This window comes from Otolemur garnettii, unplaced genomic scaffold (genome assembly GCF_000181295.1).
Source record: "Otolemur garnettii isolate 467f Iridium unplaced genomic scaffold, OtoGar3 scaffold00010, whole genome shotgun sequence".
In the NCBI taxonomy this organism is placed as follows: domain Eukaryota; kingdom Metazoa; phylum Chordata; class Mammalia; order Primates; family Galagidae; genus Otolemur; species Otolemur garnettii.
The window spans coordinates 1,326,511-1,352,979 of NW_003852405.1; the positions used below are offsets into that span (position 1 = coordinate 1,326,511).

General features: G+C 51.0%; 1 protein-coding gene across 2 annotated transcripts in view; it reads right to left on the bottom strand.

Annotated features, from left to right (window-relative positions):
* Positions 1–9,247, bottom strand: part of SLC6A17 (solute carrier family 6 member 17) — a 31,599-nt gene extending 22,352 nt beyond the window's left edge. The window contains exons 1-4 of one of the 2 annotated variants that reach the window (XM_003784049.1): positions 8,875–9,247; positions 3,734–3,891; positions 2,289–2,415; positions 1,360–1,541 (exon numbers count right to left, since the gene is read on the bottom strand). In XM_003784049.1, the coding sequence (XP_003784097.1) occupies positions 1,360–1,541; positions 2,289–2,415; positions 3,734–3,891; positions 8,875–9,160 (753 nt within the window). In that variant the 5' untranslated portion in view covers positions 9,161–9,247. The remainder of the gene's footprint in view (positions 1–1,359; positions 1,542–2,288; positions 2,416–3,733; positions 3,892–8,874) is intronic. The other variant, XM_012801669.1, reaches the window with a different exon arrangement.
* Between the last annotated feature and the right edge of the window lie 17,222 nt (positions 9,248–26,469).

A 26,469-nucleotide genomic window follows, 5' to 3' on the forward strand; every position in this document is an offset into this window, starting at 1 on the left:
CCTGGGCATGGGGCCAAACCCCCTGCGCTTCTGGCACTGAGCCAAGGCAGAAGCAGGAGCAGGACAAGCTGGAGTCGGCATGGCTGTGCCTGGGGCTGCGGTTCTCCTTTCAAGGGCTGCCAAGGGGTTGAGGGAGCCCTTTGCTCTCCACTCCTTATTTTCCCATGTTGCATGCGCCCAGGGGACCTCTGAAGAATCACTGCTGTCTTTAGAGGTTCTTTGACACATGACATCCAGGAGGTTACCAATGTGGCTCCCAAGCAGAAAAGATGTGAAGACCAACCTGGCTGCTGGTGACTAAAGTCAGGTGCTATTTTCCAGTATAAGCATTTCTTGCACATTTCTCTATCCTGCTCCAGAGCCTCACATAAAAGATATGCTCACAGTTTGCTGCACTGAAACAGCAAGAGGGCTGTTTGGGCAGAAAGGAAATGTCCAGAGCCAGACTGCCAGATTTCTGATCCTGGCTCTACCACTTAGCAACCACATGATCCCAGGTGACTGGCTTAACCTCCACATGCCTCTGTCTTCTTCTCTCTAAAATGGGTGTAGTTAATTCCTGATGCATAAGGTTGTTGTGAACCAAAGGTACCTGGAAGTGCCACGAGGCATCAGCTCTTATTTTGGCCTCTGGAGAAGAAAGAGGTTGGTGCTTCCTTGCTTATCAAGTGTAGTAAAGAACCAGGAGCCTCAGCTAGCAAGAGTTCTAGTTCCAACTCTGAGACCCACTGGCTGTGTGATGTTAGGTGAAGTGCCTTCCCCTCTCTAGGCCTCAGTGTCCTCATCTGTGAAATGAGTAGATTGGCCTATAGGATCCCTAAGGTCCTTGCTACCCTGGCAGCCCATGCATGCTGGTATGTGACAAGTGAGAAAAAGCCCTTATTTAAAAGGGATCTGGCCTGCTGGGAAGAGGTTGGGGCTCGGCTGGTCTGCCCCTTAGAGACTGCTGAGGAGCTGCCTTCTGAGGCCCCCAAGGTGCCCTTCACTCCTAGCACACACCAACTCAAAGGGCCCTGCAGGCATGGAAAGCTGTTGGTTTTTATCAAAAATTTCCTCAAGCAGGCTCTTCTTTCTAGGCCTTTTGCTGGGGTTAATTCTGTAATGTTTGCAGAGCAGGCCTGAGTTACCTGAGTGTGGAGGTGGCTGGGGGTCAGGACAATGATTTTCCAGCAAGCTCACTTGTAACCTACCCGCCATGGGCTGTCTCAGTGAGCAAACCTGTAGCAGTAACTCTTCCACCCTCCTCCTCTGGGGACCTGTGTCATCATCACCAGGAGCCATCCCAAGCCTATGCCCTCCTGAAGGATGCTGTATGGGATCCTGCCCCCTGTTTGGGTCTTGAGTGCCCCCACCACTCACCTTCCCTGAGGACTGGATGCCTTTGACGACAGCCATGCCCACAATGCTCCAGGCCACGAGAAGGCACAAGGTCATCTTCCAGTTGAGGCCCCCGCTCTCCGAGATGGAATCAGAGATGTCTAAGGCCTCTCGGTACCAGAAGTAGGTGGTGGCTGAGCTCTTTTCACACTCTGCCTCCACCACTGAAATAGCAGTAAAGGGCAGGGTGTGTGGGGCCACCTCCTCTCCTGGACCCCACTCAGGGCAGCAGCGGGTGAATGGAGTGGCTGAGGGCAGGCAGCTGAGAGGGGCTGGGTTTGTTCCAGATTGGCTATGGTCTGGCAGGCCCTGGGGAATCCTGAGCTCCAGATGGGCCTGGGAGGCTTTGTGACATGCTGACCTAGCTGAAGTCTCCCCCATGCCACCCCTGCGCATATCTTCCATGGAAGGTAGGAAGGTTAGGCTGAACTGGTCTATTGTACCTTGGGATACAGCTGGGAGCTGGAGACCTGGGTTCTCATCTCGGATCAATGATTAAATGAGTGGTATAAACATGGCAGAGTCACTTCTGGGTCCTTCATAGGGTTGGCATGTGTATTAAGTGTTCCCAGAAGGCATGGTGTTAGAACAACACAGAGTAATTCATAACAACTAACCACGAGTCACAAGGTCCAGAGTTGGACCTACACTGATTCTTTTACTCCATAAGAAAAAGGTAGAAAGAGAATGCTCTTTCACACGGGGAAAAGGAAATGAGGATCGGAGATGTTAAGATGATGTACAGTGAAGTGAAGTCCTGTCTCTGTGCACCAAGCCTGATAGACCCCCTTCCTGGGACAGGCTAGCAGGTGCTCCATAGACCCCCTCCTGGGACAGGGCTAGCTGGCATCCCACAGACCCCTTCCTGAGACAGGGCTAGGTAGCATTCCCAGCTGGGGCTCCATACTTGCCTGCCACGGTCCCATTCCTTATGACAGGACATTCACTCCAGGGCAGCGGGTATTGAAAGGACTTGAAGAAGTAGAAGATGCTCCACCCAATGATCACATTATAATACAGCCCCACGAAGAGGCAGACCTACGGACAGGGGCCGGAGCAGGGATCACAGAGGCTGCAGGCAACTGCACCCCCACCCCACACCCCAGCCAAGGCCCAGCAGCATAAGCGGCAATGACAAAGAACAGGGCTGCTCGACCTTTAAGGAGGAAGAGGAGGGATGAGATGTGGGCAGTTGTGGGCCTTCTTTTAATCCCCCATTCACCTGATATTCAGGGAATGCACAAAGGAATTTTTCAGATATTAAAGTTCTCTCCTGGGAAGCAACCAACTCTTAAAATGTTAAGCTTTTCCAGTTTGAAATTCTTCTGAGACACTCAAAGCACTTCCCTGTCATTTCCTGATGACTTAGAATCCTAATCACAGTGATGCCCTCCAGGACCATGGAGGCACAGCTTTGGCCCCTCTAGTAAGCGGCCCCAGACCACTGTGCTTTGAGATTTTATGGGTTCTTCTTAGTGGCCCACCGAGTCCTCCCTTCTCTCAGGATTCTACCCTCTCGTTGGCACTGTTAGTAGCCTGTCTCTAGAAAGATGTCATTTGTAGGAGTGGGGAATTTGTGGTCTTAAGGAAACTTGTGGCTCGGCGCCTGTGGCTCAAGCGGCTAGGGGGCCAGCCACATACACCTAAGGTGGCGGGTTCGAATCCCCAGCCCAGGCCCGCCAAACAACAATGATGGCTGCAACCAAAAAATGGCCAGGCGTTGTGGCGGGCGCCTGTAGTCCCAGCTACTTGGGAGGCTGAGGCAGGAGACTCGCTTGAGCCCAGGAGTTGGAGGTTGCTGTGAGCGTGATGCCATGGCACTCTACCCAGGGGGACAGCTTGAGGCTCCGTCTCAAAAAAAAAAAAAAGAAAAAAAAAAAAAGGAAACTTGTGACCTTCCTGGTCCTTAAGTGTGATCTTTTTACTGGATCCAAACTTAACAGAACAAATTTTTTTATTAAAGGGGTGCAGCAGAGAAAGATGAAGCTTTTCTTGCCTCATAAAAGAATGATCTTGAAATCAGAAAGCCACAGATTCCCCACCCTTGGAGGGTTTTCTTTGAAAGCAACATTTTTATAGGCAACTCTTTGCTGCACCCACTCTGGATGTTGAATGGCCCCTTCCAGGGGCCTTGCTGTCTCCTGTGTCAGTGAGTCTGCCACTGCTGTTTTGGGCAGTGTGGTCAGCACTCTACTCAGGAAACACATGGACTGGAGTCCTGAGACACAAGCTGGAAGCAATTCTCACGTTGAGGATCCCCTTCCTGCTCTGGCCTATGTACTCAGTGACCTCCTTCCCAACACCCAAGAGCAGCTCCCCTGCCTCCCACTAGTGCCTTCCCCCACCCTCAACTCACAATACAGCTGGAGAAGCCGATGCCACCCAGGCGGGGGCACACGTAGTGCCACACGCCGATGCTGCCGCGGCGGATCCTCTGGCCCACGGCCAACTCCAGGAAGAAAAGTGGGATCCCAATGATGATCAGCAGCACCAGGTAGGGCACCAGGTAGGCACCTGTGGGGAGTGGGAGGGAATCACAGGCATCTAGCACATGGCCACTGGGCAAGGGAAGGCCTGGGAGCCATGGGCTCCAGTCTCAGCCCATCTCTGATCATCTGCAAATTGTCACCCGTCCCGGTGCTCTTCAACAAATGGTCTGACCCACATGTGACCTACCACACACTGGCACCAAGACCCTCCTTCTGCCCCTTGACACCCCCCCACACACACACCTGAAAACACTCAGGGAGAGACAATATATCTGTCAGCATCTCCCAGTCACAAGGCTAGGCTCAGAGACAGACAGACACCACACTGCCATTCAGGAATCTGCTTGTCAGGTCACACATAGACACACTCACTCATGAGGTACTCTGTGGACACCTGTTCACACCCCCTCCCGCCCACGGAATAGCAGCTCCAGATAGCAAAGGGGGCTCCCTGGGCGAGCCATCCCTGCGCCTGAGCCAGACACTGACACAGCAGACTGGGCAGCTCTAGGGAAGTAGAGCTTGGAAGCTCTCCAGGGAGAGAGGGTCTGACCAGCTTTGCCATTAATCTAAAGCTAATTGGAAGGAACGGGAGAGAAATTAGCAGCTCAGGAAAGCGTAGCCGGAGGATCATAAAGGATAGAATAGATCTCACTAAAGATTCCACATGATAAATTAATCTCACCGTCCAGGCCTCGCTGCAGACACGATCTCCATTCCAAGTGACAGGGCATTTAGCAGGAGAATTAACACCACATCCGGACACAGACGACTGCACCCTGCTGACAGCTGTGCCAACAACCTAGTCCTGTTAGCAAGGCCCTGCCTGGCTATCAAACAACGTCAGGCCAGGCTGGGTCACCAAGGCCCTGACAGTTACCCAGCACCCCCAGACCAAGCCTTGCAAGCAAGGAGTTTTCAGAAGCTCCCAGACATACTATTCTGTCCCTCCAAACCACAATACTCTGCATGATGCCCAACGTGTGCCCAATCCCCTGGGCATGAAACCTGGCACTTGATAGTGATCTACTATTTCCTTAGGGTCTACTCTGTGCCAGGCATGGGCGGCGGGGGTTGGTGGAGTGTAGAAGGCACAGACACCATCCTGGGGAAGTTCACCATCCACCAGAGAGGCAGGTCCCTTAGATTCACATAAGCAATAGCAATTTCAGCGTGCATGTGTACACACACACACCGCAGTCTAGTCACATGGGCCACGTGTGCACATGCATGCTGAGGAAGGGCCGGGTTCCAATGGAACTAATCAGGAAAACCTTCCAGGGGAGGAAACCCACTGAGCCTGATGCAACAGCACCTCATTAATTAGACACACACCTGCACACATGCATTCAACTGTTTTTTTTTTTTTTTTTTTTGAGACAGAGCCTCAAGCTGTCCCCCTGGGCAGAGTGCCGTGGCATTACAGCTCACAGCAACCTCCAACTCCTGGGCTCAAGCGAGTCTCCTGCCTCCGCCTCCCAAGTAGCTGGGACCACAGGCGCCCGCCACAATGCCCGGCTATTTTTTGGTTGCAGCCATCATTGCTGTTTGGCGGGTCCGGGCTGGGGATTCGAACCCGCCACCTTAGGTGTACGTGGCTGGTGCCTTAGCCGGTTGAGCTATAGGCGCTGAGCCGCATTCAACTGTTATCAGCAAGCAATCCCATCATGGTACTCAAAGGAGGAAGGGCCTGAAGGACCACACACTCAGGCCCATGGATCTGTCTTTAACTCAGTCTCTTGGTCTTAGGTGCCGGGAAATGGAATAAGAGAGAAGTGATCTGCTGTAGCAAGGGAGAGGGATTTATACCCTTGCTGGCTTTGTATTTTGTCCCAGTATCCTTTGGGGGGGCAAGATGTATAAGGAGATGGGTTTCAGTTGTTGGCATCATCTATGGATCCTTTTCTCTTCTCCCCCCCAAACCAGGGACAGCCTCCAGGTGAGTGCTGTTAAAGAGTGACAGGGGCTGGGTACCAGCCCCCTGCCACCCTGTCCCTATTTGCCTCAGCCAGGCAACAGGGCGCTGACCTGACTTAGCTCCACCATGGGGGCTGTGCTCAAGGTAGGCAGAATCTGTGGTTAATCACAGATACTTTTTCATACCAATCTTTGTTGAAATCATTAGAATATACAACATACACTCTCTTATACCTGAGGAAATACAACCTGGGGACACAAGTAGATTTTTTTGGATGTTTCAGTGGCTTTCTGGAGCTTCAAATCATTCCTCTGAACAGCTGGGAGCACAGTGTGGGGCATCAGGAAATTTAGTGGAACACAGCCACAGAGGAGTGGATCCCAGATCTCGGAGGTCCCCTGGGTGTCTGAGAGTTTATGCCTCAGTTGACGCTCTGAGCCTCAATTCTGGCAACCCCTGAGGTTATTCCTGAGGTTTAAAAGACCACCAGGGCCTCAGCCTGTTGAGATATAGTTTGCATAGGATCTGAGCTCCAAATTCTGGAGTTAGACCTTGCCTCAAATCCTGGCTCTGCCACTTACTAACTGTGTGACTTTGGGCAAATTGCTTGGTCCCTCTGTGCTGCCATTTTGGCATCTGTGTAAAGAGAGTGAAAATATTAGGTATGAAGTTTCTGATATTTATCATTGCTGACTTATAAGAATGGCCCTTTTATAAGCTTCAAACCTTCAAACCACACACTTATATTTATATCTTATATTTATATCACCCTGCTGTGGAGGACTGTGGTGAAGATTAAATGAGTTACTTACCTGGGTAAGTGCTTGATAAACATTTGCCTCTTTTTCATAAACAGGAAAAAAAGAAAACTAAGAGAATATAGAATAAAGAAACCATCAGCATCTAGTGGAGCTAAGGAGAGCTCCAGAGTTTCCATTCATAATTAAGCAGCTTGATTGGATCAGGCATGGTTCAACACACAGAGAACCAACTCTTGGAGACCAAATAGCTATCTCCTTCCTGTGATATTTCTTCTCCTTCTAAAAAATATTTAAGGTGGGTTTGGTGCCTGGAGCACAGTGGCTATGGTGCCAGCCACATACACGGAGCTGGCGTACTTGGCCCAGGACAGCTAAATAACAATGACAACCGCAACAAAAAATAGCTGGGCGTTGTGGCAGGCACCCGTAGTCCCAGCTACTTGGGAGGCTGAGGCAAGAGAATCGCTTAAGCCCAAGTGTTTGAGGAGGTTGCTGTGAGCTGGGACACCACAGCACTCTACTGAGGGTGGCATAGTGAGACTCTATCTCAAAAAAAAAAAAAATTAAGGTGACTTCGGGACAGTTAAAGGTAAAGGAATTATAGGAATCAGAGGATGGAAGGATGAAGGCAGCAACGTGGAATGGTGAATTCAGAATCCTGAGAGTCGACAACACTTTCTTTCTGTGGGAGGCCCTTTCTGTCTGGTGAGTGTCTGTGAATGGGAAGCCTGTGGCAAGTACGCTGCCCTGGGTTTGGGTGGAAGTGGGTGTGTGTGTGACAGAGAAAGGGACTCTGTGATTCAGCACCAAGCGTCTAGGCAGAATTGATCATCTAAGCCAGAAAGGACAAGAGTAGAGGTTCCCAGTGAAGTCCCCAAGTGCCATGTGCCCTTTGAAATTGCTTTGGGTGCCTTGGAGGTCTTCTTAACATCTCACAGGGCTTGAGGAAACCACACACTTATATTTATATCTTTGCTTTGGGCTGGTATTATGTCAACTCAGTGACCATGCCATGCAGACCAAAGCTCTGATGGACAGTTACTTACTGGGGAAAAAAAAGATCTTTAAAGCAAGGAGACCATGTTGTGAATTTGCTGTATTATGGTAGACAGAAGTCTCTGGCCTAACTCAAACACATAGACTCAGGTGGGCATTCCCATACCCTGCCCTTCCATAGAAACTGGAAAGGCCACCAGGTGTGGCCTTTTCAACCAGAGAAAGAAATATGTCCTGGAGAGAAGAGGAATGTCCCTGAAGGGGGCTGCGTCTTGGAAGAGGCTACATGTCAGAGTCCCAAGGAGTGGGGGGAAGGAGCAAAGCTGACAATCCTGCAAAGCTTTGGCAGGATGGAACATGCAGTCCCAGGGCACAGGGACTCAGGTGCACCAAGAGCTCTCTGCTGGCTTTGCTGGGTAACTGTCTCAGGACCCGAGATCTGGGCTTGGAAACATCAATGTTTCCAGCCTATTGAGGTTTTGTTTATTTTCGGTAAGTTGTTTCCTGGTTTCAGAGCAAGCTGCCTTTGGAAAATTCCAGCCTACCTCAGAGGTGCTCGAGAGACAATATCAGGGGGCTTCTCCCCAGCCTGGCTCTGGAAGTGGTGGTTTAATACCAGGGATTAAAGAGGGATTCAGACACAGTGGGCAGCTCAAGGGCCCACTACCTGGGAGGCAGGAGGAGTGGTGGTTACGTGCCCAGGCTCTGGGGAAGGCTGTCCAGATTTGAACCTTGACTTTATCATCAGCTGTAACAGGTTACCTAACTAGTCTATACCTCAGTTTTGCAGTCTCTAAAATAAGGATGATAACTCTTTCCTCAACAAGGTTTTTGGGAGGATTCAGTGGCTCAACTCTATGAAATGGGTACGCTGGTTGTTCCAAGATGCTCAAATATCAGCAGTTTCAGGCACTGAAGCCTAATGTCTATTAAGCCCTTAGAACAGTGCCTAGGACCTGGCAAGTGTGTAGTAATAGTGTGTCGGGCACGTGTTATGTGTGCCACATGGAAGACTCATACAACCCACCCAATTATCCTGTGAGGTGGGAGCTATGTTATTGCCATTTTGCTGAAGTGGCACTTAGAAGTCAAGCAACTCGAGCAGGTCCTGGGAAGGGCTGGGTGGGAACCCAGGCAGTCTGGGGCCAGAGCCCACCTCCTCACCAGCAAGCTCGATAGGGATTAGCACTACTGCAGTTAGCGCTGGGGGGTCTCACTCTGGAACCTCCCACCCAGGAGGGCTCTATTCTGCCTCAGCACAGGGGTATTCTTCTCCATGCCTTAGTGCAGCCCACTTGCGGGCACCCCCTGTGTGAGTTTGGCCACCTCTCACCTCCTCCATTTTTCTGGCACAGGTAGGGGAACCTCCAGATGTTGCCGAGGCCCACAGAGAAGCCGATCTGGGCCAGGATGTACTGCAGCTTGCTGTTCCAGGCTGGCCGGTCCTCTGCATCCAGTTCCTCCTCCACAACCTTCTGCTTGCCGCCTGCCTCCCCGGCCACATTCAGCACACTCTGCTTATAGTCCACAGGCTCCTCGAGGGCCAGCAGGTCGGCCACTGACTCGGTAACATGCTCACCACTGTGCTCACGCTGTGTCACCTTGCTGTTCTTAGGCATGCCTGCCACTTGGGCTGTGAGGCCCCGCTCCCCAGCACACAGAGAAGGTGGGACTCGGCTGCTGTCAGCTCCTTCTCATCCAGGGACCTGCGAATCCAGGGGAGTAGGGGAGAATTAGCTGAAGACAACAGGTGGACATACCCAAATCAACTTCCTGTCACACACTTTAACACTGGTCAGGAGCCTCAAACACTGAGTGCGCCTTCTCTCCCCATCAGGGGTGATGGTGGAGGAGCGCAGACTCAGTCTTCCCACAGGCCTTTCCTGAGCATCCTCAGAAAGGTAAACCAAATAAGACAAAATAGGCAAAACCATACACCAAACACAGACAAAGTGTTATCCGTGATTCCGTGATGCCATTTTTCCCTTTTATGCTACAGAGCCTGGAGTGTTCAAGACCCTTTGGAGGTGCCCACAGCCTTCTTCTTCCATGGTAGCCAAGGTTATGGTCAAGACCCAGCCATCTTGTGTGTTATTTATTTAGCCAAAGCCCCTCGGTGGGCGCCAGGGAAACCAGTGTCTACCTTCTTGAGGGTCTTTTTATTCAAAATGCAGTCAGTTCTTATACCAGTAGAAATGCAGACTCTCAGGCCCATGCCAGACTTACTGAATCATTCTCTGCACTTTTACAGGGTCCCCCAAGCAATTCAAAGGGACATTAATGTTTGAAAGAAAAAAAAAGCCTCTAGAGCCCTAACCATGGGCCACTGGATGCCAGTGCCTCTGGCCTCTCATTCCCCTAGCAGGAGCCACTAACCAGGCTCAGCTAAGGATTCTGGAACCAGAGCCTGCGAGGTGTTTGCTCAGTGCCAACAAATCCTCAGTCATCGCTCAGCATTGACATTATCTGAGGGCCACTGCAGCCAAGAGCTGATTCTCCATCCTTCAGCGACAGTTTTACAGCAGATAATGTCTGCACAACACAGGCGGGGGGGGAGGCGAAACCCTCCTCTGCACCCGCCAGCCCTCATTTGTCTTTCATGCTTTCTCTTAAAGCAATAAAGCACCAAGAAAATGCATCCTTTGAAGAATCTCAACATTCAGTTTCGTTTCAAAGCACTTCCTCATTGGGAGAGGTTGGAGGATTTAAAATTAAACATCCACACCCCGGCTCACAGTTGCCCTGCATCTTTCTAGGGATGTAAGTTACCCAACTCTGTTATTCCTTTATTAAGGGAATGGCTGTCTCTGGAAGTCTGTCCTTCTCCTATGCATGTTCCACCTGAATGGCACAGGCTGCCCTTCCTGCTGTCCTTGACCCAGACACCTGGCTGACTCCAGCAAAGGCCCAACCTTCAAGGGGACCTGGCCAGCCAGATGGACTTACCCACTTAATGAAGCTGGGAGGCCTAGCAGGGGGGGACAACTGTCCACACAGGTTTGTGGAGTTGGCTAGCCCTCCCTAGACCAGGCCTCCGACCACATTCATGGGTGACATCTCCGTTCCCTCCTCATTCAAGGGAGACAATGAGTCTTTAATGACGTTCCCCTCCAACTCCAGGAACAGTCAGAGTTTTGGGCTTTGGAATAACTGGGATAAAACTAGCCCACCTAAAATAGCCTACAGAATTCCCTACAAGAAGCTCTCTGTCAGGACTCACTTCACAGTGGGCCAGCCAACCATCTCACTGTGTCCTGGAGCGTGCCCAAGGGTGGTCCTTTTATGTCTGTGGGACTTTCAGCCTTACACTATGCAAGTAAAAGGTGGCCCCGGGGAGTTATGCAATGCAGGGCCCGTGTCCTCGCCTGGGCTGACAGATGAGCCCCCTCCCCACTCAGCAGGTCCCAGTTCCCAAGAGGCTCAAGTGAAGGAATGGCTGCTTGTTTGGGCATCTCCTCCTCTCCTACTGCTTATATCAAGAGCTTTTATCTAAGATTAGAGCTGGGGGGAAGAACCGGGGTCCCTCTGGGAACTGTAATCACTAGGGTGCCTTGGCTCAGAGCCTCCCTCCAGCTACTCTGCCTGCAGTGGAATTTAATCAGAACAATCTGAAATGCATTAGGTATGATTTACTGGTCATCAAGCCACAACTGGAGAAAACCGAGGGGGACTCCTACAAGTCTGCAGAATTGATCTTGATGCTGACCAGCTAGAGCCCAGGCCTCTCCATAAATAGCCTAGTGAGTGGCAGTTCCCACCAAGGGCTGGGAGGAAAAATAGCATCATTTAAAACTAGGAGGATCCAAGGACAAAGTGAGCACATTCTGGTAAAGCCGGAGAAGGATGACCACAGCAGCATCACAGCAACCACAGGGCATCAGCTCAATAGGAGCTCCCTCTTCCTTCCCAAGGTGTCTCTGATGCATCTGAGCCTCCTGCATCATAGGGTGGCGACCTGGGGACTCAAGGACCTGCTGTGCCATCGGGTTTGCAGAGTGCTAGTACAGACCTGCAAGCTGAGACACTGGGCTGAACTGCAATCACGACTGGAAGCTGTGCCCAATGCATATGCTCAGGTGACAGCAAGGTCAGACTCTCAGAAATTAAAGTGTAAAGGATCCTAGCAATTACCCTACTCAGCATTCCCATTTTATAGTCAAGGAAACTGAGGCCCAGAGAGAGGAACTGAAGTGCTCAGGGGTGCTCAGGCTCTCCTGACGCCCTGACCAGAGTCTCATCTGAGAAGACTGGGGGACATAGGGAAAAGTCAGCTGGGCATGGTGGAGGGGAGGGGGCACGGGGAATGAGCCTTGAAGTCAGACAGGCCTGAGTTTATTCACTCATTCACTCGCTCACCTGACATACATTTCCTGAGTGCTTCACACATATCAGGGTCTGTTCTAGGTGCGAAGACTACAGTAGGTAGCCAAACAGGCAAGGAGGAGAAGCTCCTCCTCCCATGGAGCTTACACATTGTACGGAGGGGCCCAATATTAAAGAAACAGAAGTACCATATAATGGCCAGCGGAGGGACAGGGCAAGCTGGCAGGTGTCTCTTTTATGCTGGGTGGGTGGGCAGGAGGGAGTTGGGAAAGGTGTCTCTAAATGTCATTTGAGGGAGGCCCATCGGAAGGGACACAAAGCTCCCCCAAAGGAAGGAGCACTGGGAATTTCAGGAATAGCCAAGTGGCCAAAGGAGGTGGGGTAGAGAGAGAGCTTGGGAGACGAGGGAGGGCTCTGAGTAAGGGACAGCCACTGAAGACTTGGGCCACACACTGGCTGTATGCTCTGGGACAAGGCACTTTAATTATGTACCCATTAGTCTCTTCATGGGTAAAAGGGTTCTATTTAATGACAGTCCCCATCTCCAGGGAGGGCGGCTGTGAGAATCTGTTCAGTGGCTACATATGGACTGGCTGGCACAAGTTCGGCACATGGGAAAATCTGAATAGCAGTGGCTGCTGCCTGGAAGCCTCGTGATATTTACCTTTATGCATTTTAAATTACACAAGTGTCCATATTTACATTTGGTCCCACAAATCCCCTGTTTCTTCTCAGGAAGGGCCAAAGTGAGTTCACAGCAGGAGTGGAGGTGGGAAGCAGAGAAAGAATTGAGAATTGGCAACCTCTTAAGGCTGCTGGGTAGCCTTAAGGTAGTACCTTAAAACTCCTACCCCTCACCTATCCTAGTGTCAAAGGCAGCCAAATAAGAGCCTGAAACGCCAAGCTTGAGTTCAAAAGGTCAACAAAAGGCCTTGTATTAAACATTTAACCTTGTTGTTATTACTAAAAATATAGCTCATACTAGTAATAGTTCGAAACCATTCAAAAACATTTTTTACATACTTTACAGTATGGGGAGGTGATACTGCTCAGGAGTCAGATGGCCTGGGTTCAAATCCCAGGTTCACTATGTGCTAACTGGCTGGCCTGGGCAAGTTTCCTAACTTCACTGAGTGTGAGTTTCCTTGTCTGCCCAAGAAGGATGCCCACAGAGCCCACCTCACAGCGTTGTGAGAACGATGAGCTGTACTGATCTTAGAACCGAGCCCACACCCAGGGGGTGCTCACAGATGGTGCCTCTTCTCATATGCTCATTCAAATGACACCAGGGCCAGGGAAGTGAGTTGGCAGCTCCAGGTTACAGATGGGGCGCTGAGGTCCAGGGTGGCATAAAGCGTGGCTCAGGCCACACAGCTATCAGCACTCAGGTCTCCTTCCTCTGTCCTTGATGCGTTCTCCAGGCTGAAGAGTTTTTTAAAGGGAAGGGAGAGGCAGCAACTTGGAACAACCCTTCCTCTCTCACCCCCAGTCCCCTGAAGCCTGGAGTCCAGATACTGGTGAAAGGACAGCTTTCAGCACAGCGCCTGGAGAGACAAAGTGTTCCCAGCCAACGATCCCAAAGCATTGCCTGGGACAAACAGTGGGATCAAAGGACTCAGAGAGAAGTGATTACTCTCTGCCCCTGCCTTTGCATCAAGTGAAGCAGGTTCTCAATTCCTGACCAACTGTGCCAACTGGTACCATTTGCTCTAACCGCCCTGGGCCTTGGTTTCCCTGTGTGTATGCTTTTGGCTTAGCATACACCCAGCAAGAGTCCCTCCCTCATGGTTCATCCTATTCCAGGCACCAGGGGCAGCAAATTCTGCAGCCTGTATGCTTTTTTTTTTTTTTTTTTTTGAGACGGAGCCTCAAGCTATCCCCCTGGGTAGAGTGCCATGGCATCACACTCACAGCAACCTCCATCTCCTGGGCTCAAGCGAGTCTCCTGTCTCAGCCTCCCAAGTAGCTGGGACTACAGGTGCCTGCCACAACGCCTGGCCATTTTTTGGTTGCAGCCATCATTGTTGTTTGGCAGGCCCGGGCTGGGGATTCGAACCCGCCACCTTAGGTGTATGTGGCTGGCGCCTTAGCCGCTTGAGCCACAGGCGCCGAGCCAGCCTGTATGTTTAATACTCTTCATTGGCCAAGGGCCTGCTGGCCCACTGTGGGGACGTGTTAACAGCCAGCCCATCCATACTCTAATCATCCCCCTGTAGTAGCTGGGGTGGGTAGTAGGGTTGTTTTCTCAGGCAGCGTATCAGATGATGAAGTTGCCTGGTACTCTGAAAGGAGGCCTCAATTACCGAAAGCACACTGCAGAGGGGCTCGGGTGTGGAGCACGCCCTAGGTGCCAGCTCGTCACTTAGCAACCAATGCTGCTTCCAGCTCAGAATAGATCATGTGAGAGAGGCAGGACTGAGCGAGTGAACTGTGAATCTTCTTCAAAGGAGAAAAAAATAGCGCGGCTAGGAGGCAGACAGGTAAAAATATCTCCTGTCGCAGGGCTGATGGCTCCACAACAGTTTTTTAAACACAGCATCAGCAAATAGCTCAGGGGGTGGGAGATGGCTGCTCTCACCCTGCGACCTGGAGCCTCTTCACCCCACAGCAGCCAGAGAAAGGGGCCGAGGGAGACAGGCCCTTCTAGAATGCTGAAGTCAGCCCCTCTGAGCACTTGCCTCCTGGGCCTGGGCGTTTCTTATGCAGGAAGGTTGGACCAGGAAACTCAAAGGATAGACAGAATCATTTACTTTCCAACTCAGACTCCCCAGGGAAGCCAAGTGGAAAAGCCGCTGCTGTCTTTGGGGAAGCAGGCAGTCAACTTATAGACTCCACAGTGCCCTGCCCACCCAGCCCCACTTCCCGTGGGTCTTGTGGCTCCAGGAAGGGCACTGTAGCCAAGCCCACCCTTGAAAAGAAACTTGCACGACAGACCGCTTGAAAAACCCACCGAAGAAGAGACCAGGGAAATGTGCTCCACTCCCAGGCCCCAAAGCCAAGACCAGCTCAGGTATAACTGGAGCTGAGCTCAAAAGAAAGCACAGCCAGGTCCCCTGCCCCCAGAGGATGCTTGACAGCTTCCTAGTGTCCATGTGACAGGCAGTAGTGGCCCAAACTGTTCTCCTAATTACCTCAGAGCCTCTGGGCTTCCACTGAGCTGAAGCAGGTCAGAACTGTTATCAGAGACACAAATTGTCCTCCAAATTGTTTTTAATTGTTTTATTGATACCTCTGACCATCACCTAGAGCAAACTGCTCCTGACAGGGCCTGGCCTTGACTTGGTGGCTGCTCTCCTGGGACTTTCTCGCCCAGGACACACAGGCCAGAACCCCACACCATTCTGGAGAGTGTCCGCCGCCCTCTCTAAGTGTCTGTCTTCTTCCTATCATTCTGCCCCAGTTCAGGCCTCCCCTCTGGCTAGACGGCTACACGGGTTCTCAATTCACTTTCTCCCAGGACAGCCTGCTTTCCATGTCGCCCATTCCCCTAGCCTACTGAAGGCAGCCCGTGGCCCTTCTGAGGTATTTGGGCCCCTCCACCCCCTGGGCTTCCATGTGCCCCCATCAGCACTAACCACTCCCACCTCCCCCACACCTCCTGAACCCACCCCTGCCTCTGGGACACCTGTAGTGCCCCCTGCAGGAGCATCAGCAGCCTCCTTTTCTCTCAGCATGCTCCTAGCAGGACTTTGCTATACTTTCACCATTTGTCTTCCTAGTACAGCCAGTGAGCTACAGGCTGTATCCCTTTTCTAAACAGGAAGCTCCTTGAAGGCTGGGACCAAGGTGAGTTCAGTCCTGTGCTCACCCTTCACTGTTCCCTGCCCAGCCAGTGCCTGGCACACACAGGTTAGCCTATAAATTTCTGTGGGTGGACCACAGAAGGTACTTACAGATGTTCCAGGGTCTCTGCCTTCCCACCCTCTGAGAACAACCTGCTTCCCTTGTTGAAATCCTAACCACTTGCTCACCTTTGAAACAAAGAGGCGGGGGTGAAATGCTAACTGTGCTGACTAGAGAGACATTTAAAACTGCTAGAAGTCTGTACATGGGAAGCGGGGGTCCGGGGTGGGGGAGCCTCTAACTGAGCACAGACCTGCAGCACATGTGGGGAGGACCCCAGGACTTGTTTCTTATTCATCTGTAAAACAGGGATCCTCACTTACCTACCAGCTGCATCTGGTTACTACGTGGATCAAAGGAGAAAGAGAAAGAAAATCTTAAGGAGAACCCAAGTAAGCAGAATGGTAATTTTTTTACTCCATTTCACAGATTTGCCACATTTGTTTTTGATCTTTCATTCCATATCTCAGTTGACACCGTGTTTGTTTCTGCAAGGCCAAATCCTGATGCCTTACTATTTTATGAGCTCAATACATATGATGGGAATGAGCTGAATGAGCCCATGACCAGTGCCTTTTGAACTCCTCACCTTTCCTGGAGTCTAGTGTATTTTTCCACCATCCAGTGTTTCCTATTTTCTGATGACAAGAGCATATCATGCCCCAAGGCTGCCCAAGTGACTATCTGAAAGCCAAGGCACACTAAGACGACTGGCCATCATTCAGTGCCTTTCACCTCTTTTAAAGGAGCCAGTATTTGCCCTCCACTCTCCCTACTTTGTAGACAGGATCCATTGTCACTTCAGAGAGATAATCTTTGGTGGGCACAGTCTTAACACAGAGCATGCCATAGCACTGGTGGGACCGTTTCAAACAACAAACCAGGCCAAGGAGACAATGGGAGCTTCTGCAGCCCCACCTCCCCTTGGTGTTGCATTTACTGAGCTTGTTTTCTTCAGTCCATATTTTGTTTTCTCAGTCAAGAAGGAAGGGAGAAGGAATAGGGGCAGATGGTCCAGAGGGGGAGGAACTGGCACTGGGAAATGTGGGTGGGGCCAGCGCACACAGATCTCTTGGCTCCATTTTACCATTTCATGTTGGAGGGGGAGGGGAAATGCACACTCAGTGGGTGTGTAAGCAACAGCAGCACAATGCCTCCCACGCATTCTCTCTTTACTAGAATCCAGGGGCTGAGGGATCTCCTGGGGGAACTTCTGAAAGTATAGCGAAGACAACAGCATAAAGGCCATGATCCTTGAGTGCCACCTTGTAGCAACCACTGTGCTGAGCACCACACAGACTTAATCTCCTTTAATTCTTCCAGGAATTATTCTCAGAAGGTGCCACCATTATTCCCATTCCACAAATGAAGACATGGAGGCTCAGAATGATTAATTACCTGTATTTCATTGAACTTAAGATCCTTTGATGCCAGTACTTTCTTGAAATTACTAGAAAAGGGTCAATGGAAGTTTTTTACCCAACTAGGTCACTGTTGTCATGATTCACAGCCATTTTGATTACACGTCATGTCCTGATTTTCAGATGGGGTAATGTGCAAAAATATGCATTTTGGAATCAATGAAATAAAGCTACTCATCCATGGGAATGTGGACACGTGGAGTCCTTTGGATCTCCACCAACATTCTGCCTCTGGGATCTGACTCAACCTCCATGCTATCCCGGGCTCTACCATGGGTTTAGAGCCAGGAAAACCTAAATCTGAGTCCTGCTCTGACATTTACAAGCTATGAGCTTTGGGGAAAGTACATAATCTTTCTTAGCTTCAGCTTCTGGATCTGGTAAGACGAGGATGACAACCTCATGGGGTTGTCACGAGCATAAAAGGAGGTAACACAGGGTAGGCCCTCAGAGGCATGCCATAAACCAGTGCCAGCTGTCCCTTTTTCCCATGTGAGAAATGGGGGAAATGGGTACAAGTAGGACTTGAGGCACAATGTCCTGGGCCTGGTAGAACAAGCACCTGGGAGCTAAAGGACACAGGGGTTGGCAGGGGTGGCGGGTGCCTGGGCTCTGATTGACTTCTTACTTTCATCTTGGGTTATAGGGGGAATGGAGCCCAGTGACTCCTGTAAATTAGAGGTACTGAAATATGGAATTTAAAAATATTTCTTTCTCTATTTTCACCTCTGTCTTCCCTCCCTCCCTCCCTTCCTTTCTTTCTTTTTTTGAGACAGAGTCTCTCGCTCTGTTTCCCAGACTAGAGTGCCATGGCATCATCATAGCTCACAGCAACCTCAAACTCTTGGGCTCAAACAATCTCTTGCCTCGGCCTTCCCAGTACCTGGGACTACAGGCACCCACCACCAAACCCAGGTAAATTTTTCATTTTTAGTAGAGACAGGGTCTCACTCTTGCTCAGGCTGGTCTCAAATCCTGCGCTCAAGCAATCCAACTGTCTCAGCCTCCAGGAATGCTTGGATTATGGGCATGAGCCACCACACAGGGCCTTTTTCTTACTTCTTTCAACAAATAGTTACGGTATACTATGATAGGCCTGGCCCTGTTCTAGAACAGGAGACAGCAGGGCAAACAATGTCTCTACCTTGTGGGCAAACAATGTCCCTGCCTTGTGGAATTTAATTCTAGTGCAGAGGGACAATTAAAAATCATACAAGGCTGGGCTGGATGTCTCACACCTGTAATCCTAGCACTCTGAGAGGCTAAGGCAGGTGGATTACTTGAGCTCAGGAGTTCGAAACCAGCCTGAGCCAGAGTGAGACCCTATCGCTACTAAAAATAGAAAAAAACTAGCTGGAGCTAGTGGTGGGCACCTGTAGTCCCAGCCACTGGGGAGGCTGAGGCAAGAGGATAGCTTAAGCCCAAGAGTTTGAGGTTGCTATGAGTTATGATGCCACAGTACTCTAGCCTGGGCAACAGAGTGAGACACTGTCTCAAAAAACAAAACATAAGAAAATCAGACAAAGATATAATTTATAGTGCACATATAGATGTATGCTGTATCTACTATATACACAAATATATCAAATAAATATGTAATACACAATCAAAAGTGTGAAGAGATGGAGGGGGCTAAGGAGGCATGCTCTGATAAGGTGTCACAAAGACTGGAGAGGAGTGAGAGATGAGCCATGGGACATCCTGGGAAGGCATCAGGACAGAGGCAACAGGGAGGGCAAAGTCCCTGAGGCAAGTCCACCAAGCCTGGCCATGGTGAGTACAAGGAACAGAGTGAAGGGCCACATCCCTTGGTGCCCTGAGCAAGGAAGAGTGGGAAGACAGCTACTGTCCAGGGAAGACAGGACTCACAGGCCATGGAAAGGAGGAAGGATGTTCTTTCACAGCTAATAGGAAGCTGCTAGAGGTTTTCCAGCAGAGGAGGGATGTGCTTGGAGGACAAGTGAGGAAATAGGAGGGTGGGTACGTGGTGATGGAGATACAGATCAGGCTATTTGGAGGAAGAAGTTTAGGTTTCAAAGAGGGAAGGAAATAGAGGGCCCTGGGTGCTGAAAGGCACACTAAGTCCCAGAGAGATGGAGGATCCATCAGAGCACACAAACTAGGAAAAAAAGAAATTGACAGAACATCAAATGTGAAAATAAAAGGCCAAGAGCAACGAGTGACAGCCTTATCCCTTCTTTCCTCATTCATGGGGGCCCACGGTGGTGACAGATGGGCTCTCACAGCATCTGCCCAAATCCTCTGACCTGAATTTTCTTAAAGCCACTGTTTTCTCTTGTCCAGAGGAAACAGAGGGAACCAAGGGTGTCCAATTACCTAAGTTACCCAACAGACAGCTAAAGAGCACTTGAAGGAATAGTGATCAGAAACCCTTAATTACAGTCCCAACATGATGTCTCTTTCCTGAGAACAAGAAGGTTTTGTGTCTCTTTCCTTGCCAGGTTTCAGAGCAGCTTGTGGAGGGCTGGGCAAAAATGCCCTCCTATGGGGAACAAGTCACAAGTGACCTACTACATTTATCTATGTTATTTACCCTCCCAACAACTTGAGATAAAATATAATCCTCATTTTCTGGATGAACAAGCGTAGGCTAAGAGACAATAACTACCATGTATAAGATTACCTAGCCATGAACTGGGAGAGTGGACACTCAGTCTGTGGTCTATTAAACTGTGCAGCCCACGCAGCTTCTGATCCATTGGTGCTTTCCATTCTTTTGCATGTCATGACTCACAGACAAAATAACAGTGGAATGGCACAGTAGGCTCCAACTCCCTAGGCTACCCAAGGCTACTGCAAAGGATGATAGCATCATTATTTCTGGGCCACATGATACCCATCTGTGGCACAGGTTGGAGGTTCTACAATGTACCATGCTGCCTTGCAAATGGATGCACCTAAATCTCAGTCAGGAAGGGAATGTCGGAACCAGCCCATCTATCCCATGTCCCCCTGAGGTCAGCCAGGTCCTTCCCCACAGTACACAACATAATGTAATATGCGGTCTAGTCAGTTGTTATTTTTGTTTGTTTGTTTTTTACAGAAGTCATTTGGGGGGGGCTGGGGCTGGGTTTGAACCCACTACCTCTGGCATATGGGGCTGGCACCCTACTCCTTTGAGCCACAGGTGCCACATAGTTAAGCTGTTCCCCCAAAGGCTAGAAGGCTGATGGCCCCAGAGGTGGGGCAGCACCGTGGACAGCGCCCAGCAGGCCATCCTGGACCAGCTGGGATTACTAAACACAGGACCCTCCTTCCTTTAGATCTGGGGAAGAGAAGGAAGGTATGGTGTCTTCACTGAATACTCACCTGGCAGCACCTGTGGAAACCACCGGGTCGGATGACTTGTCACACCTCTTGCAAGGTAGCTTTAGCAAACAGCACTTCTGCCCTGTGTACAGGGTGTGGGATTTAAAACCACAGTCATCTGGGAGTCTTATAATTAAAGAAAAATGTAACTGGTAGGAATTGGGGTGTGGACCAATGAATGCTATTTGCAAGTGAGAGAACAGGTGGTAAATCAGTAAATCTAGCAGAAATTCTAATTAAAACAGTAAATAGAAATGATGGACTAGAGCAAGAAGCAACTACTTATTGCTAAGTGACTGCTCTGGGAGGCAGAGTGGCAGCTCAGTGGGCCAAATGCAGCTACTGAGATGCCCCTGGGGGCTGAGAACCAGTGCACTAGCTTGTCGGGCCCCTCACATGCCCCTCTCCCACTCCTCGAGAGGCCACAGAGCAAACAGTGAATAATATAGTCCGGTAATTCATATCTCACCGGAGCTTATGTTCTCACATGTGAGTCTTTTGCACACAGTGAAAATCTAATCATATTTAAAAAAATAACTGGATTTGCCCACAGATGAATAATGTTTCAATTACAAAAAAAAAAAAATCACAGGATGAGGAGGAAAAAAAAGTTATCGAAGGCCTGAACCTTCACAAAACAGCTGCCTATGAAGCAAGGGTTTCTGGGAAGTCCGCCGAGGGAGGGGGCATAAATGCTTACACTGCAGTTACCCACCCTGGCAGGAACTTCCCCACTGAGATCTCAGTGGTCTGGAGATGGCCAGCAGGCTAAGACAGCATGGGCCTGTTCCTCCTGGGATGGCAATTTCTCAGAGAGAGAGAAGCAGGAGGAATCAGAGGCCGGGTTTCCCAGAACACCCAAGGACACATATGGCAGAGCTGCTGGGGGGGACAGTAGGCTCTCCATGGGACAAGACCAGGAAGCAAGCAGCATCCCTCCAAGCAGCCCCTGCCAGTAACTGCTATAAATAACCTTGGAGTGTTGGCAGTTCTGCTCTGGGGTATGGGGCCTTATCAGAAAGTGCCACAAATCCCCAGGCACACACTTGCCAGCAGAGAAACCTGACACGCCAGAGCTCCCATCCATGACTGGCCATCTTCAATGCTGCAGATACAGGAATTCTCAAGGCAACGCCCACCCCTGCTCAGACTCTTCCCTCACTGCCGCAGGCACCAGCCCCTGACTTGGGTAAACTTAAAGGGATGAGGTTGGGGGAGGGAGAGGTCAGGAAGAGAAAGGCACAAGACCAAGAAGCACCAATATAGAGCCTGAGATCTTTTCCTGGATTCATTCCACTTGGAACCAGATACCATATTTCCCAAACCCTGGAAATTTGGGTATGCTCATTTTCTACCAATTTCCCATTGGTGCAGGCCCCTTTCCTCCTTTCCCAGGGGACCAGCTTAAAAAACTGGACCCACAAGTTTAGACAACCTCATCTGGATAAATGCCTAGGCTGTCAGCAAACATTTATTAAGAAATTACTACAGAAACATATCACATAGTGGTTAAAAGCATGAAGGATGACAGCCTGAGCTCCAATTCTCTGTTATCACTTACTACCCATAACCTTGAACAAATTATTTGACCTCTCTGAACCTCAAAATTCCATATCTATAAACTGCAAATAGCAATGCGTGTCTCCTGGGATTATAATAAAGATTAATGGGATGGTCCCGGAATCAAGCACTTAACACAGCACAAAAGACTCAGTAAAAAACTGGATATTATCACAGGGTGCCAAACCCAATGTGAACTGCTAGAATCCAGGACTGTACTTGCCCCTCCTAACAGCACGCAAAGTAAGCTTTCCCCCATAGAGCCTTGTCCCACTTGAGTTGGGTAGTGCTCTAACAATCAGATTACCCATGGCACTGTGCTTCTGACTTCCGGCAGCCTGCATTAGCAGTCAGGGGAGGCTCGCATAAGGACTGAGATGACAGATTTTTTTTTCCCCATCCTCCAGATGTTTGGCTGTGAGGACTTCTTGAAGGCCAGCCTGGGAGCAAGTGATAACTCAGACCCGATTCTAGGGAAAAAAGCTTAACTCCATCTTCCCTTTAAACTATTCTGCTGCTTATCTCAACAGCTTTAAAGGGATTAACGATGAATTTTCCTGCTGCAGCAAATCTGGACAGGAAAGGAATATGAGGGAAGGGAGGGTGCACAGGCAGAAGGAACCTGCTTCTCTAGAATCCACTCATTTGTCTCCATCATCCTTGGAATTTGCTTCCAGATCCAATGGGAAGAGAAATGACTCCAGAGTGAATGGCAAATGCAATATGTACACATGTGCACATTTTCAGTAGCATATTGGAGTCCCCTGGGTCATCATCTTCCTTGCTGTGTAGGGGATCCCCTTATTTCCTTCACTTCTTAAGGCACACACATCTTAGCTCAGTACCAAGTGTAGGCATATTACAGAAGAAGGGAGCAAAGGGCCCAGGATCTTTCAGGAAAGTAGGAGACACGTTCCTCACTTTCCTCTCCAGAGAAGGCCAGTCTCACCTCTTCTGAAGAGTTCCTCACAGCTTCCAACTCTGTTGTGGATAGACTGGGGGGAGATGTTGTGATGGCAAGACCTGATCTAAGAAAAGGGATTCTGGAAGTCCATTCAGGAGGTGCCACAGCTTAGACCAGGACACAGTCATAAGCCTGTGGAGGCTCTCCCTATCTGTACTGGAGTCTCAACCTGGAGATACTGGAGGTAGCCAAGGGCAACCAGCAGATCCAGCACAGTCGGATTGCCCCACTCAATGCTAATCCTGCTCTTACTTGGGCTTCCCTATTTGGGATCTCTTGGGATGACTTGAGGGCTGAAATTATGTCTCTTTGAAGCAGAGTTATAGATCCTTCCTAATCACGTGGGAAGCCTTGAACTTTCATTTGTCTCCACAATCCTGTCAATGGGGACAAGAGTACGGGCAGGGAGAGAAAGAGTCACCTCTACCTAAGGCCCTTAAGGAAAAGGGTAAGAGCTAAGATGTAATGAGCTCCCACTGTGTGACCAGCACTGCACTCAACATAACCTGAGGAAAAGGTCAGTAGGCATCCCTGTTTTACGACGGAGGAAACAGAGACTCCAGAGGAGAAGTGACTTGCCCAAGGTCATCTCACTGGCATAGGACAGAGCACTGGGCCCAGTGCTGACCACAATCACAGGGCCTTTCCCCAACCTCCCCATCAATACCCCCCAACCTGGCCATGTCCACCTTTCCTGTGGAGTCTGAGCTCCAGGACTCTTGCACAGCATCCAGGGAGCCCAAGCTGTGCTTAGCTCCCCCTGAGGACTTGCCCACCTCTGCCCCCAAACACTTGGGGCTCAGGCCATTCCTGCTCACGAGTCCTGCTAAAAACTCCAATCAACTGGCAAACAGCTGACACACGACTCAATGTGTGACTCAGGCCAAACGAACTCACTCCAATCAGAGCTGGTGGGCACGATGTGCCTCCTGCACTGAGTCACCCTCCAAGCTGAGCTGCAGGGATTCACCGAAACTCAACCACCTACTTAGCCACAGCTGCTCCTGTGAAAAAGCCAGCAGAGGAGCTGGTACCTCTGATGGTCCCCACAGATGGATCACCGCCAAGGACAATTTGGTGTGACCTCAGAGCCCTTCCTACCCAGGTGATGGGTCAGCTTCAGCCAGCAAGGGAACAATGTAAGTATAGCATGAGACATAAGAACCCCCACTGTTAACCTCAATGTACTCTGACCTTGTTCTCCAGACATCAATCAGCATGGCTGGCAAAGCCTTAACATTTGGGCTTTAATTACAGTTTGGTTGAATTTTTTGGGAGCCATTACAGGATTGTCTTAGTTCCTGGAAGTTTCTTTTTACAATGACTGTGCCCTCAAAAGAATCTTCTTTCTCTACACCACACTCCTGCCTCCTAAATCCAACCCCACCTCCCTTATGTTTACAGCTGAATTGCCCCAAAGATAGCTCTGATTAGAGATTTCCTAATCCAAAGGTCCATCAAACTATTTGTGAAAAAGAAGAAAGAGGAATGGGGTCGATATTTTTACAGCAAACTTGACAGCCACTAGGTCCTGTAAGGTGAGTGGCCTAGGGATTTCTGAACTGGAGCCCTGACAGGGCTGTTTGAGCTTTAAAAGGAAACATCTCGCTTCCTGCCAAGATTGCCGCGCCCCTGGGGGAGCGGCCCTCCTGGTAGTAGTGGGAGCATCGCTTCAGGGCACCGCGCACACAGGTGTAAATGTGGCAGAGGCCAACTGGCCTGGACTGCGCCCCCTACAGATCGGCACCCTGCGCATGTCGCCTAACTCTGCCATTCTGTTCCCAGATGCGCTTCCCTCGAGGGAGGAAGGGCTCTCCGCTAGCTCGGAATTCTGCAAGGACCAACCTTAGTATTGGGAATTAAATATTCATCTCGGGCAAGAGCGTTCTGTTTCTCTTGCCAATGTTACTGTCAAGGTCACGGGCCTCAGGCCGAGCAGCTGAGGCTGGGGTCTTCAGCCACACAGGAGTCTCCCTACGGGATTGCGCCCTGAGCGCGCAGCTTCAGGCGGCGGGACCGGCAAGGGAGGCCTTCTCTGGGTTCTCCGCGGGAGCCTGCCTAGGCAGCTCAGCCCAATTACCTCTGGAGTTCTTGGGCCCTCCAAAGCACCAGAAGCTCAAGCCTAAAGTCCACCTCGTGCGAGCGCTACTGGGCACCCCGGATGCTCCGGAGGAGCGCTGGCCCTGGGGCTCTGTCGCCAAGCAACAGCGGCTGGAGCAGTGAGAGGAGCCAGGAGCCAGCGGAGGGTTGGGCGGATGCGGGGGCAGTGTCGCCTCGCACCTGAGTCCGTAGGCCTCCCTGGCTGGGGCGGGGCCGGAACAGGGAAAGTTGCGGTGGCTGGCTCAGTAAGGCCAGGCGGGGCGTTGCTAGCGACTCACCTGTCCCGCGTGGGCCGTCGCGTGGACTCCGCTGGTGCCCTCGGCTGAGCAGCTGTGGTCCTCGAGGGGTCGCGGGCGCACAGCCGCTCCCACGGGCAATCCGAGTCTGGCGGCGACAGGCCGGCTGGCGTGGCCCCGAGATGCGCGCCGGCGCACGCGACTCCGCTCGCGACTCGCCTCACTCTTCACTCCCTCCCTCACCGCCAGTGCCAATCCAGCTCCCGTCTGCTGGCGCGCTCGGGGCTCAGGGGAGCGGCCAGAGGACCCAGGTCACGTAGCAGAAGAAGCGCGTGGGGCTGGGAAGGATGGGACCAAGTGCAGTCCTCCCTGCGCCCTGGCCGCGCCGGCTCTGCGGAGCGGAACGGAGCTGGGCGGAGCGCCGACCACACTGTTCCCTCGCTTTCCGAAAGGCCACCCTGGCGGCGGGGCGCCGTGACGCAGGCTTGACTCACGCGCGGGCCCGCGTCAACGCGAGGGGCCGTGAGCTAGGCTCAGATGGCCGACGCAAGCAGAGGGGTGGGCGGAGAGCTGGAGAAGGGGTTGCGGGGCGCGTAGCTTCTTGAGGCCCGTGGTCAGGGAACCCAGACCCTGGAGCCCTGGACCAGGGCTTCTGCCATTGGAGGGGAATTGAGTCCCAGTGGTCAAGGCACTTTCTCTTTTTCAGACTCATGTCTTGCGGCCTCCTTTATAAACTCAATCCCACTCCAAGTGGTTATTCCCCCAGGCCCTAGATGCTTCCCCCTCCATGCTTGTGTTCACTCTGTTCCCTTCTCTTGGGATGGCATGTCCATTCCACCGTCCTTCCATCCTTCCATCCTGCAAGGCCGCTCCCTGTGCAGTTCACCTCTTCAGTACATCACTCATCCGTTGAGTGCCTACTGTATTCCAGGGGCTGCAGAGCCTGAGAGGATCACAGAGGTGAGGGAATGGAATCTCTGGGAGAGACAGAGTAGCTTTACCCAGGAGGTCACAATACAGGAAAAAGGTCTGGAGAATCGTACAAGATGAGAATTAGGGGACAGCAAGGGAGAAGGAAGTTCTGAATGGGCTCTGTGCACGCCTCTTTGAGAATCCTGGTTTTAAGGGGCAGACAGAAAGGGGAAGAATGA